This window comes from Oreochromis niloticus, linkage group LG8, assembly GCF_001858045.2.
Source record: "Oreochromis niloticus isolate F11D_XX linkage group LG8, O_niloticus_UMD_NMBU, whole genome shotgun sequence".
Lineage (NCBI taxonomy): Eukaryota > Metazoa > Chordata > Actinopteri > Cichliformes > Cichlidae > Oreochromis > Oreochromis niloticus.
In genome coordinates, this window is record NC_031973.2 from 21886370 (window position 1) to 21900849 (window position 14480).

The 14480-nt window shown below is 41.6% G+C and overlaps 2 protein-coding genes and 1 non-coding gene across 3 annotated transcripts; all 3 read right to left on the bottom strand.

Moving 5' to 3' along the window:
• Positions 1 to 4423: 4423 nt before the first annotated feature.
• LOC109203149 (transmembrane protein 238) lies at positions 4424 to 4918 on the bottom strand. Its single transcript, XM_019362217.1, has one exon. The coding sequence runs from the start codon at positions 4916 to 4918 to the stop codon at positions 4424 to 4426; it is 495 nt and encodes a 164-aa protein (XP_019217762.1).
• Positions 4919 to 6902: 1984 nt separating this feature from the next.
• rsl1d1 (ribosomal L1 domain containing 1) lies at positions 6903 to 13751 on the bottom strand. Its single transcript, XM_003438548.5, has 9 exons — positions 13593 to 13751; positions 13227 to 13366; positions 12957 to 13095; positions 12460 to 12608; positions 9873 to 9974; positions 9443 to 9536; positions 7726 to 7851; positions 7443 to 7628; positions 6903 to 7332 (listed from the first exon to the last, which is right to left on the bottom strand). Exons 1-9 carry the CDS (start codon positions 13659 to 13661, stop codon positions 7282 to 7284), a joined length of 1056 nt encoding a protein of 351 aa, XP_003438596.3. The 5' UTR covers positions 13662 to 13751; the 3' UTR covers positions 6903 to 7281.
• On the bottom strand, positions 9656 to 9783 carry LOC112847735 (small nucleolar RNA SNORA55). Its single transcript, XR_003221481.1, has one exon. It is a non-coding gene; the product is annotated as a small nucleolar RNA SNORA55 (small nucleolar RNA).
• Positions 13752 to 14480: the final 729 nt, after the last annotated feature.

Here is a 14480-nt window from a genome sequence, read left to right on the forward strand (position 1 = left end):
GAAGGGCTGAAAAACAAAATAATCAATGTGCTCCAATGACCCAGTTATTCCAGTTCAGACCTCAGCACCCCTGAAACGCTGTGGTGCCACCTTAAGAGTGCTGTGCATTATTGTATGTCTGCAAACATCAATGAACAAAAGCAATGTTGTAAAGAACCGTGGACCAAAACTCCTGCAGTGCGACAGCCTGATAAACAAATACAGAAAACGGTTACTTCATGTTATTGCTGATAAAACTGGTTCTACAAGTTATCAAATCATTGGGTGCACTTAAAACTTTCTTTTTCACATGACTGTAAAATAGATCTGTCACAACAAGAATAACCAACTAAAGCTTTAAAATAAGTGGTATGGAGTCCAAAGAACAATATCTATACCCATAATGCAGTGGGGTATAAGCAGAAGTACTAACTGCAGTAGCAGAAAACAGGAAAACATAGAAATACTTGAATAAAGTAAGAGTACATTAATAATCCACTTTAATGAAGTACATTCAATCACTGGTCCTATTCACGTGCTCATCCTCTAGTGCTCTACATTGCAAGGTTAACAGTAAACTGGTTTCTAGTTTAAACTGCTGCATTTGTATCAGCTGACATCAACTAAGCACATACTGTAAATACCCAGGTGTCTGTAGTAGCAATACATGAAGGAGCTCAAATTTCATATGAGGTATCAAAGAAAAGAGTAGTTAAAACCTACATGGCACCGAATGAATAAACATTTAAAATACTATGTAAACTGATATTTAAATAGTATCAGGCAAAACTGATGATTACAGCCTACAAAAGACTGAAAACCTTACCTGAGGACAGAACTGGGGAGAGATGAAAATTCCACATAGCCACTTATTGCAGGCCATGCAGTGTCAGGTAGAGCGAATGCTGCATGCAGTCTTGTGAACACGAGTCATGTGAAAGAATTCATAGATTTTATGTATGCACAGCTAAAAAGTCTGAAGGACCTGATGTAATGATCAACTTCAGCTGTCATAAAAAAACTACTCTTGCATGTTTGACATTCAGCCTGCACAACAACAAAGGTTCACAATGATAGACTTTCATGGTTCTATGACTCAGAAGACTCCATAACTGCATTTATCTTTGACTGTGCCTATTATATGTTTTATAGCAAATCAGGGTATGTGTTCAGGCAGGTGGACAGAGAGTCTGGAACAATAACATGGCAAAAAGAGCACCAACATACTAATTTATGGTATTACTACTTGTGTATGATTAACATGATATCAGTATTATTATTATTTTTGATTTAACACTGGTGGCAGCTGTGGTTCAGAGTTTAACACCCTGAAATTCATACTTTGAACAGGGTTTATGAGCTCACAGCTGGTCCTGGACCAAAAGATAACTGGGAGTCGAAACACCGGGAGGTGATCGCTGTAGGATTTTTGGATAAAGGAGGAGGTGTTGGTGGCATTTAACAGCTCTCCAGCCCAGTCATTTACTTTGGGTATTTGTTTTTTATCCAAGAAGAGGTAAATCTTCAGTCATGTCTGAAGTAGATCTTCGAGCTAACAAAACTCAATTAGAATCGCTTACAATAAAAGATATTGGCAATGTAAAAAGTTACTGGAAACCTATGCTCATGTCCAGCTCAGTATTTTTTTTTCACAGTTAAAAGAAAAAAAATCTTTATCTTATACTGAGCCTTAGTGCAGCTCTTCACACCATCCTGAGTCTGACAGAAGCTGTTTTAGCTCCCTCCCTTTAAGTCTTCTTCCTTCTGATTGGCTCGTCCAAATAAAAAAAGCAGGTTTGTCCTCACAGCCATTACTCAAATGACCATATTAAAGATGTTTTTAGCCAGTAGTAGAAAGAAAAGAAAGAAAAACGCCTGATATGGAGCATTCAGAGCACCGTATGCTCAGCAACCTTTTAGAAACTTTGGGTATGTTTAATGTAAGCATCTACAGACGTGGACAAAATTGTTGGTACCCTTCGGTCAATGAAAGAAAAACTCACAATGGTCACAGAAATAACTTTAATCTGACAAAAGTAATAATAAATAAAAATTCTATAAATCTTAACCTGTGAAAGTCAGACATTGCTTTTCAACCATGCTTCATCTGAAATATTTAAAAAATAAATGTATGAAACAGGCCTGGACAAAAATGATGATACCCCTAGAAAAGAATGAAAATAATGTGACCAAAGCGACATGTCAATCCAAGGTGTGTCCAGTAATCAGCATCACAGGTATATATACTATATACACAGTATATAGGACTCCAGGTAGTCACTGTGTTGTTTGGTGACATGGTGTGTACCACACTCAACATGGACCAGAGGAAGCAAAGGAAAGAGTTGTCTCGGGTGATTAGAAAGAAAATCATAGACAAGCATGTTAAAGGTAAAGGCTATAAGGCCATCTCCAAGCAGCTAGATGTTCCTGTGACTACAGTTGCACATGTCATTCAGAAATTTAAGATCCATGGGACTGTAGCCAACCTCCCTGGACGCAGGAGGAAAATTGATGACAGATCAAAGAGACGAATAATCCGAATGGTAACAAAAGAGCCCAGAAAGACTTCTAAAGAGATCCAAGCTGAACTTCATGCTCAAGGAACATCAGTGTCAGATCGCACCATCTGGAGACGACCAAGGAGGACACCATTGTTGAAAACAAATCATAAAAAAGCCAGACTGGAATATGCCAAACTACATGTTGACAAACCACAAAGCTTCTGGGAGAATGTCCTGTGGACAGATGAGACAAAGATTGAACTTTTTGCCGAGGCACATCAGCTCTATCTTCACAGACAGAAAAATGAAGCATATCAAGAAAAGAACACTGTCCCAACTGTGAAACATGGGGGAGGCTCGGTTATGTTCTGGGGCTGCTTTGCTGCATCTGGCACAGGGTGTCTTGAATCTGTGCAGGGTACAATGAAATCTCAAGACTATCAAAGGATTCTAGAGAGAAATGTGCTGGCCAGTGTCAGAAAGATAGGTCTCAGTTGCAGGTCATGGGTCTTACAACAGGACAATGACCCAAAACACACAGCTAAAAACACCCAAGAATGGCTAAGAGGAAAACATTGGACTATTTTAAAATGACCTTCTATGATCCCTGACCTCAATCCTATTGAGCATCTTTGGAAGGAGCTGAAACATGCAGTCTGAAAAAGGCGCCCTTCAAACCGGAAACAACTGCGGCAGTTTGCTCATGAGGAGTGGGCCAAAATACCTGCTGAGAGGTGCAGAAGTCTCATTGACAGTTACAGGAGTCGTTTGATTGCAGTGATTGCCTCAAAAGGTTGTGCAACAAAATATATAAAAGTTGTGGGTACCATCATTTTTGTCCAGGCCTGTTTCATGCATTTATTTTTTAAATAATTCAGTTGAAGCATGGTTGAAAAGCGTTGTCTGACTTTCACTGGTTAAGATTTATAGAATTTTTATTTATTATTACCTTTGTCAGATTAAAGTTATTTCTGTGACCATTGTGAGTTTTTCTTTCATTGACCAAAGGGTGCCAACAATTTTGTCCACGTCTGTACTACTGTAACTGTAACATATGACAAAAAATGTGGAAAGTCATAATAAGTCGTCTTATATTTGTAGCAAAACTTTCTTTGACATAAGGTCAGACCTGCACAATGTTAAAGAATTTGTGTACCTTCATAACTGCAATGCTTCAGCTGAACCACACTCTGGGGTGAATCGCTTTCTTGGGGTCATCCCATATGGTTTATTGATTTATTGTCTGTGCCTCTATAAAAGGTCTTAGTTTGAAGCCAATCTGTGATAGATTTTCTTTACCATGTAGGGCCATTGACTGTTGCAACACATATAAGCACACAGTGGGACCTGAAACCAGACAGCTGGTAGCAAATAGCTGAATGATCTAAACTTAGCTTGACTTATCACTTTCATGATGCATAAACAAGCATGGAACTTTCCTGTGTTGTCAAAACTACAATGTGTTTATTTTGCGTGACGATATTGAAGCTTTTTTTTTTTTAACATAAAATATTAATTTGAGTAAATGTTATACATTTAACTTGTTACAAAAACCATAAAAACCATATATCATTCCTCTGATCGTGTTTAGCACACTTCTACTGCCATCCTTTTACAATAAAAGGCTGTCCGTAACACATTTATCAATATACCTTTTCATTTTCTATTTACAGTCAAAATCTGTGACACGAGTAATATCAAAAACAGTGATAAGTGAGGAGGCTGTTGTCTCTTAATCGATATCATGTAAAAACACTATTATAGTGTGCAAAGTTTGCATCTTATCAGCAAGGTACAATCATGTGGCTCTTATCAGGGCAGCACTTCATTGTTACCTAATCATTACTTGTGCATGTTGGTAGAGCAAACACAAAATCCCTTTCAACAAAAGGCAAATATAATGATCGCAGTCCAGTGTCTCTGTTCTGCCGTGGAGCAGCTCACACTGACAATGTCTCTCTCACAAATTCGTTTGAAGTAGAAGCCAGGGTGCCGTCATAGATTGTAGAGAGCGACACATCTGCACCGGCGTTTACAACTCCGTTGTCGCCCGGGGGGCCCTGTCTAACCTGCCTGCTGCTCTTTCTGAAGGAGTTCCTGATCCCGCTGGCGAGGCGATCAGACAAGCGCCTCACCGCCCGGCTCAGTCCACGGTTCTTCTGCTTCGTCATGCCCACGTCGTCCTCCAGCTCCTCCGGCGGCACGTCGATGTTCCCCGTGTACCAGAACACCCACCAGATCAGGCTGAGGAAGAGGATAATGGCCCCGCCGTAGACAAACAGATCGTGGATAACCAGTCCTCCAAACACCCCAATCATTATAATCAAGACACCGAGTATGTCGTGGGCCACTGCGAACCAAAATGAGCACTTGCAGCGGCCAACTCCTCCGTACCTCTTCTCCATAATGGGCTCCACCTGTACAGGTGTTGACATGATGACTTATCCAAAGAGTTTATCCAGACGTGGAAGAAAATCCAAAGCAACAGATTTTAGCAGCCGGTGTAAAAGCAAAGACAGTCAAGCCTGTTCCTCGCTGAGAGAAACATAAAACAACCTGCTGTGACACGGTCAAAGTACAGTGTACTCAGGCCATTATCAGCAAGAGCCACACCAGCTTGACTGTACTGGATGTGTCAGAGCACTATATAAAGCATTTAATAGCATTTTATCTTTGACATCATCAAGTCTTTTCCATCTTCTGCTCAAGCCCCCTGGCTGATCCGTTTCCGCCTTTCCTTCTCTTTCAGAATGGGGACCCACACCAGCCCCATCGCCACAAACATCAGCCCTAAAGACAGGCAGGCCGAGGCTACAGAGTGGGACGCTCCAGTCACCCCTGAGTACTGGAGCAGTAAAAGTACTGTGCCTGCTACAGACATCAGAGATCCCATCACAATCACAATGATAGGTTTGTGGAGGTAAGCACGGCCCGGGGATTCGGCAGCTGCAGGCTGTGGGTCTGGGTACAACCGCTGGCTCCCAAAGTCACCTGAAAAAGAAGTTTCCATAGTTGAAACGAAGCCTTGTACCTTTGATGTACAGAGAAGGGAGATGATAGCAAGAGGACCTCAACAGCACTCCAATTTTCTTCTTTAAATCAGTCCAGAGCCATTCTGTTCATTCACCCAGTCCATGCAGACATCCGTCAAGAATGCAGCACCTCCCAAAAGTCACAGGAAAGAGTTGTATCATCTGCACGATGACCAAGTGTGTGGCTGCCTGATGCATCTCTTAATCTGCTGCTCAGTAACCCGTGAACACGCTGTAATTCCAGATGGGCCACCACACCCACACAGCTGAGTGAGGACAGACAGTCGCAGCCCACCTGATGACAACAATGTCATCACCTCTCATTAGCTCGCTGTCAGGACGATCTTGTTACAGTACACTTCCAAAACAAAGGCTGTCTATTCGAAAGCAGGGAAAAAACAACCCAAAACTGCTTATTGTCACAAGAATCAGATGGTGTGTAGAATGTTATGTATGCTTGCAGTTTCTGACATTATTATGTTGCAAAGAAATGCAGAGTTTCATATATTGGATATAGTCCACCCCCTTCCACACACACACTGCACTATTACTAGCTGACAGCAGCTGCACAGGCTAGGTATTATAGGTATTATTCCTATCAACAATGGGGATGTCATCTGATACAGCTGGATGACTTTCCAAGCACAGAGCCGTATCCAGCACAAGCAAACAAGGCTAATACATGTTAGAGCACACTGTTCATATACATATATGTGGATAGATAGAGTTTAGCAGTGTAGTTGCCCATTCACAATTATTTTGCTGCCATTTGACCAACAAGTACAGCTGTAATTAACAGGAGTAGCTGAAAATACTCATCTTTCCATGCCTAAAAACAGTATCTCATTCTTTTCTCTAAAATTTTCACAAGATTACTCATCAGGCTTCATACGCTGCTCGATCACACTTTATGCATCTTTGCAAGTTTCCAAATATTAGAGGAATTGAGAAAAAAAAAAAAAAAAACCTTTCAGAATTAATGAATTTTGAGAATCGTGATTCATTTACAATAAGCAAGGCTGTGCCTGCACATGATAGCAAAAACATTGTGAATATGAGGTTGGCAAACAGTTAAAATCAAGTTTTTTTATTCACATTACTTTATTATTATAGCTTTTAAATGGAGACTCGGGTTTGACAGGTTGAGCAACAGTATTGTTTTATAATGGAGGAAATAAATCCATTTTTGTGTGCACACTCCTCTACTTTCAGGAAGTCATTGTGTCACGTTCAACAAGTAAAATGCACCAATAAATGATTGACTCACCGGCTGCACAATATTCCCCCCACAATTTTCAAAAACTCCGCCTCCGCCCCATTGCAGCTGGCATAGGCTCCACCCTCCGCTGCAACTCCTCCAGTTTCAAACACATTTAATGACAACATATTTCAGCGTTCAGGCTTTATTACAACAGCACATAACCCCAACACTGTATATGAAAACTGTAAATTGTGTGAAAATCCTTCACAGATTAGCTGCTTGATTAGCTCGAGTCGAAGGCACTGACACTGTATGATGACTCGCCACAAGATGGGCTTGAATCAAACACATTATGAGCAGTAGTTTTGTCTCTACTGTCATCAAACAGTAACATTAGAACATTCACAGAATACATCATCACTAGAGGGAAAAGAAGAACAGAAGTACAGAGAAAAAAAACATTTATTTAATGTCCATGTTAACGATCATTTCACTTTAGGTACTTTTCTTTTTACTTTGGAGTCGGTCTTCTTGATCAGTTTGCTCTGAGCTTTTGTTCCTTTCTTCACCGCTGCGGGTTTGGGGGCTTTCTCCAGCTTCTTCTTTTGGACGGCTTCTACAAAAAAAAAAACCAGAGGAAACGTTAACGATGCCAAAGAAAAACAAAACCTGAACTCATCAGCTGAGGTATACCCTTCAACTCGAACAGCTGTGAAAAGGACTGACCTCCAGTTTAGGCTTTTTGATAGGGGTTTCTATGGGAACCAGCTGTGGGATTTCTTCCTCCTCCTCTTCAGCTGCTGCTTTATTTTTCTTCCCCCTCTTCTCCTTCCTCTTGCCCTCTGCGGTAGTATCTGCTTGCTTCTTGTCCTCTGTCTTATTTTTCTTTGTCTGCTTTGTGGATGCAGATTCCTGAAATGCACACAAACTTGTTACTTTTCCGAATGTTTCAACAAATGCAGCTTATACAAAAAAAATTAATACATTTTGAGTGCTAACTTGTACTCACCTTGTCCTTAGGCGTCTGAGCTTGTTTAGACTCCAGGACAGAGAGATGGCCCAAGTCTGAGGTGTAGATAGGCAGAGCCACCGACGTTTGACTCTTTATGTGGATGAGTTTAATCACCGGTCCTTTCTGTAAAACAGCGATCAAATCAGACACGGCAAGAAAAACTTGCATCGATACATAAAAGAACGCTGTGCAACTTTTTGAATATACTCGATGTATCGCAAGTTTGTCCACGTACGATGGTTAAAATAGCTTTATCGTAACCATCGAGTATAGGTTGCCATGGAAATATTAAGCTGTCTGCACATAATCCACTGCGAGTTTTTTTTCCTCCCACAAGCTGCGAATGCATCATTGATCCCCTCTCCCAACCGGAAAGTTTTCTACCCGGCACACTGCACTGAGCATGCGCGTTTATATACGATCAGATAGGAGAAATATGGCGACGGCAGGCGATTCAGACTTGGATTTCACGAGGAGGACGTTGAACAAAATGCGGTAATTTGCAAAACATGCCGTACAACTATTGCCGGAAAAGGTAGAAGAACCACAAAGTTATTCCACCAGCTTAAAAGTGATCCACTGCAGAACGTTTTAAACTCCGCGTGTGAACGTCTCCCCACACACCAAAGAAAACTTTAAATAAACCAGCTGTGACACGAGCTACAACGGCGATCGGCGAGAGAAAGAGAAAAACAGCACGGTAAGTTTAATTCCATGTTATTTTTTATCAAACAAAGTATATTTGTGGTCTGAATCTGCGAGATCTCTACACGTGCCGTTTGCTTGGTGAAGTCGAGTGAGTTTGTAGCTTCCTTGTTTGTGTTTAGGCACATTTCATGAAATTACGCAACTGCGTTTTTAATAGTTTGCTGTTTTCGCTGTTTGATGGTTGTTGAAATGGTTTATGTGAGCTTTTAGCTGAGATTCGGAGGTTTCTGTGGATATCACACACGCCGACTTCACCTAGGCTTAAACAGCAGCTCACTCCCTTTGTCCCCAGTGCTGGGTACACTGGGGCTCAGGACATATTGTCATATTTTATTGCGTATTGCAATACAGCCAAAAAATAATCACAATATTAGATTTTCCTCACATTGCCCAACCCTAACACTGATCAGCGCCCATTTTAGTGCACAAAAATTGCGCCATTGGTTACCGAGAGGTGCAATTTCTTCCACACACGTAACAATCAATTAACCGCTGACTGCACGAAAGGCCCGATCCCACTGAACGCATCATCCATCACGTTTAATCACAGGCAAAATAAAAACTGCTGAAGCCAATGAAACTGTTCCCATTTGCCATTAGATGCTCACCATGTCCAAAACCTGGAACTTGACTTCTCTGGAACGAACACTGAATGTCAGCGGTGCTGGAAGCTGACAAGTCAGCCATTATCTACATGCTAGTATGACACGTACGGCTCAAACTTCTTCATTTCTGCACAGAGACGCTGGATTTTTGTTTTTGTCACAAGTAGACTGGTGCTTGAACCAGTTGTGGGGACTTCCCTCCTACGCTAAAGAGGCAGAGCCTTACTGGGGTTTTATGTTTCAGCAGGAAATCGTTGCGGTTACTACAATGCAACTGGAATTACCATCTCAATATAAGGAATAACATTTATTCATTTAGAGCTGGCATAGATCAGCTCAGTCGGGGTGTGATAACTCTAAAATCTAACAACCAAATGTAAAACACATGATAAAATTCTCACCATGCGCAGTTTGGTCACCACTGTCTGCACGGCAGCCTCGATGTTTTCCGTCACCTCGTCTGCAGTCATGCCCGAGTGGGCAACACGTGCCATACTGCAACACAGGCAGAGTGCACGAAAACACAGTGTTACCAAACACAAAGGTCACAGCAGCAATATATGAAGCACCAATGTGACTGTTTCTTATTTTTACATCGAGTAAGATGCTAAACATTGTGTATCAAAGTTGTAGAGACAGGCTCCACAGAAAGAGGAGGTCCATCTGGATTTACTTTGAGTTTCTATAGCACCAGTCTGACCCGTGTCGATTACAGAGAATCGACAGGGTTGTACTGAGGTGCGGTTAAGATCATCTGCTACTGAAGAGTTTTTAAAAAAGGGGAATTTCTGCACAAAAAGCTGAAACCAAGGACACGTGAATAAATCTCACCAGCAGCAGCCCTTGTTGGTAACCTTCAGGCTGGTCCCCTGGATGACCCTCTCGATGTCTCTGGCCAGATGCTTGCTCTGCAGGTTCACGCACAGCGGCTCTCTGGAAAAGAAAGCAAAATGGTAAGAATACAACCGTCGCAGCTACACGACACCTTAAAGTCATTTGCAGCAAAGTATCCAAAATGGAGAAACGTTCAGAGAACACAAGTGGGGGTGAGGAATTGTGGGAATAAGGGGCTTTGCTTTCAATAATGTTTCAAGTGACATTAAGCTCTTATCTTCTTTGAATAACTGGATTTGCTCTTTTCTCCTCTGCTGCTATTTTTTTTTTTTTTTAATGTGACAGTATGTATTGCTTTGGCATTTTCTCCCTCTGCTCTTTTTAGTGGCTTCTGTGGCTCAATGCTGTATTTTCAAATCCAATTTCTTGCATTCATCCTCATACAGAAGCACGAGCAGCTGCATTGCAAAGGGCTCCCAGAATCACCTGCAGTGACTTTCTGAGGAAGCCGACACGAAAAGAGAGGCAAGTAACATGAATGGTCAATCTGTTTGTATTGGGGCACTTTTACACCATCATAACATAAGGTAGAGTTTTGTTGATGGCTGATGACTGACGGCTGACGTTTTCCTAGACATGTAGAACCGACACTAGTGATGCAGAAGTGCTTGCGTAGAAGTACACTGGTCTATCATCTCGAAATGAGAAAAGACAGATGGAGGGGGATTCTGTCTGTGGGCTGATTTGAAGTTAGAGTTTAATGCCGCGGTCTTAGGGAGTAATGCCGCAAGTTGCCACGACCTGCCGCGACGTTAGGGTGCAATGGCACGACTGGCTAAGACCTGCCACAACATTTGGGAGTAATGCCACAACTGGGGGTGAGACTGCAACTTGCCACGATTGTTGCAGCATCTGGGTGAGATGGCATGACTTGCCACGACCTGCCGCGGCGTTTGGGAGTGATGCCCCAACTTGCCATGCCATCTGGGTAAGATGGCGTGACTAGCTACGACCTGCTGCAACATTTGGGTGAGATGGCGTGTTAGCTACAACCTACCGCGGCGTCTGGGAGTAATGCCGCAAGTTGTCACAACCTGCCGCGGCGTTGGGTGCAATAGCGCAACTGGCTAAGACCTGCCACAACATTTGGGAGTAATGCCACTTGCCACGATTGCTGCGGTGTCTGGGTGAGATGGCGTGACTTGCCACGACCTGCCGCGGCGTTTGGGAGTAATGCCGCAACTTGCCACTGTCTGCAGCTGTGTTTAGGGATGAGCCTGCGAGTTGCCACAGTCTGCTACGACCTGCCGCGGCGTTTGGGGGTGATGTCATGACCTGGCATACACCCATGAAGTAGAGCTGGGCGATAAAACGATAACGATATTTATTGCGAAATTAATTTTTCTATCGAGAAAAAGTTAACTATTGCGATAGACCTCATCTCTCGTCCTCAAAAGAAAAAAAGAACAGCCAATCCAAATTAAGTAGCGCAGAGCCGAACCAATCACAGCCGCAGCGTCACGTCACGTGACTTGTTACGTACAGCACAAGCGCCAAGGCGCACATGTGTATTTGTTTTTGCAGCCGTGCAGCCCGGGTAATGAAGGAAATAAGTTTGCCGACTAGAGAAAAATCAACCGAGAGCGTGAGCGAAGGTTATCGAAGAGAAAACAGATGATGGTTCCAATGCAGGAGAGCTTGTCGAACGGAAGGGCCACAGAAGTTCCGTAGTGTGAAGGTATTTCGGCTATTTCAAGTCTGACAAAAAACAGAGTAGCGCGCACTGTAAATTGTGCCGAAAGCAAGTCTGGAAATACAATAAAGCGGTGCATGCTCAATCTCTGACTGAAAGCGCTAATTCGTCATTCGGCTTTTGTCAGACTAAAGTCACTGTTAAAACTGTTTGAAAAGCTAAGCTATACAACAAGGAGAGATTAAGAATTTCCTTTTAGTTCTCAGTTTATTTGATATTGACAAAAGTTAGTCAATTTTGTCTGTTCTTCTGTAAAACAAACTAAGATTTATTTTTAGAATTAATATTTTGTTTCTAAGTGGAATTGACAATTTAGTGGTCTGTTTTGTTTGTTCTATTTTGAAACTTAAACGCTTTAGCGGCTGCCTTTTGTGTAGTTTGCAATATTTGCCTTTATTTATTTGAAACTGAAGTCTCATGTTCCTTAAGTACATCTACCCTGTTGAACTTATTATGGGAAATAAATATTTTAATTAAAACAAGCTGCTAATTATTTCACATTTTACTTGTGAGCAACGGCACATTTAAATCTTACAAATACAGTTATTTGGCCTATATCGTGATATATATCGTTATCGCCTGAAACGAAAAAAATCATATCGTGATATGAAAAAAAATCTTATATCGCCCAGCTCTACAATGAAGCAAAAAAAATTACCGTGTACAATAAATATTCATCAAAGAATCTTTTGTTTATAGTATAGTTTATAGTCAAACCATAGTTCTTATTTCACACACACACACACACACACACACACACACACACACACACACACACACACTAAACAGGACAAACTGGCATAGAAAAGCGCTCTCACGTGTTGCTCTCACTTTTTACTTTTGTAGAAATGTTTTCCGAGGTGCGTTGGCAGCAGTCGGCGGATGCGGTCATCAGAAATGAACAGGTCAAAGTTTCCCAGCAGGCGGCGCTTGGCTTCATATGGTTTGTACTCCGTCTTCAGGACCTTGTACGGTATGATCTGCACAGACAAACACACGATTCTGAATGTTTCTTGCCACTGACAAGACGGTTTAAAGTAGAGAAATATCCTTTTAGGCTACAACACAGTCTTTAATGTACACTCAAGATAGCTGTGGGTTTTTTGGGTGAGTTAACCACAGCCATCCTGAGCGTACATTTTATTTACTTCTACAATAGTTAAGCTAATGTCCACACACACTTTAAAATAGCAAAGGCCAAAGGGAAAAATGGAAGATGGAAGAACGCAAGACGAATGTAAAACGGGAAACTCAAGGTTATTCAAAGGTCTTTTATTTACTAGAAAGGCGTTGTGTGACTGGACCAACATCAGTTTAGAACAGTGTACCTCTGATATGCTTTTGACACCTCTCTCCTGCAGAAGCTTCTTATAAAACCTCTGGGTCTGGTCTGAGGTCATGTTGGGCTCATCTCTGGTGAAGAGGCAAATCTCTTCTGTGTCTGACCGCTGGCCATGGGGCAAGGGACTGTGGATAACAAGAAGAAAACAACACATTCAGTCTGGGGGAATGCCATTACCAATGAATTATTTTAAATTTGGAGAAAAAAAAAATTGCTGCTACGGAGGAATTAAAATTCAGTCGACTGGGCTGCTCACATGCGTATGGTCTGAGCTTCTTTGGGTATCTTCCACAGGGTGAAGAGCAGGCTAACATGCTGAGCCTCATCCAGAAACAGCGCCTCACCGCTAGCTTTGTTTTTTAGGAACGCCTGCAAGGCCTGGACGGCCTTCTTTACCTGTCAGACACATTAAGTTAAGACACCACAATACAAATGTGGCAGCTTCATACCTGTGCTATAAATTAGCATTTGCTAACACCAAACGTGTTAGCATGTTGAAAAAGTTAGTTGGAACCATTAGAGATACGTGGTAACAATTTTGATTAACAAGCAGCGTAACTCAAAAATTCTAATCACGACTAATTCATATTAATTTGAAATCACAAATCAATCAAACTTTTACCTGCGGTCGGTCCAGTACAGGTTTCTCTGCCATTCTTAACACGTGGACCCCCAAAACACCAGAGCGCATGCGTTGGATAGGGGCTCAGCTCAGCCCATACTGTGACGTAAGGGCTGTAAAGTTCGGCATCCTTTATATATATATATATATATGTATCTGCACATGTAGAAACCATCTCAGCCTGGACCATCAAACTGCTCAGGAGGGACTAATCCTAATGAAAATCCTGTCTAGTCATATTTTTTTTAACAAAGGTCTTTTTATTGAAAGCGATTTTTATACAATCACAAACAAATTAAACATACAAGCAGAGGATCATACTGCTATTAAGCTGAAACCAGACCCTCCCATCTGCCAGAATTAAAGGAGAAAAAAAAGGGTTGGGAGGGGGGTCAGACTAGGCAGGGTTGTCATATTTATTGAAATTTCTGCTGCCCTACTGGCCTGATCTCTCTTTAGAAAATTAATTTTTAAATGTCAATGGAAATTTTACATCCAAAAATAAAGGCTATATTTCAAAAAAACAGCTTTGTCAAAAAAAAAATATGATTGCAGAAATGTTCTTGCTGTCTTAAAATTGAATTGATATATTTCACGAGAGATATGTTGTTATTCACAGACCAGCACAAACCGGAAATCCCTTTTTGCACACCGGTCTTTCTGCTTCCGGATCTGTGACTCGTCACATGACTCGTCTTCCGGCTGAAACGACAACGTGGGTAGCACCCACTCCAATCAGAGACGTTAACAGATGATGACGCTAACGATAAAATGGTGACTCAAAAACTGTATGGGAAATTATAATATAAATAAAATAATAAAATATAACAGTAAAGTGCAGCATTCTTGCAAATAAGAAATTAGTGCAGAGCAAATCGTTAATCAGGT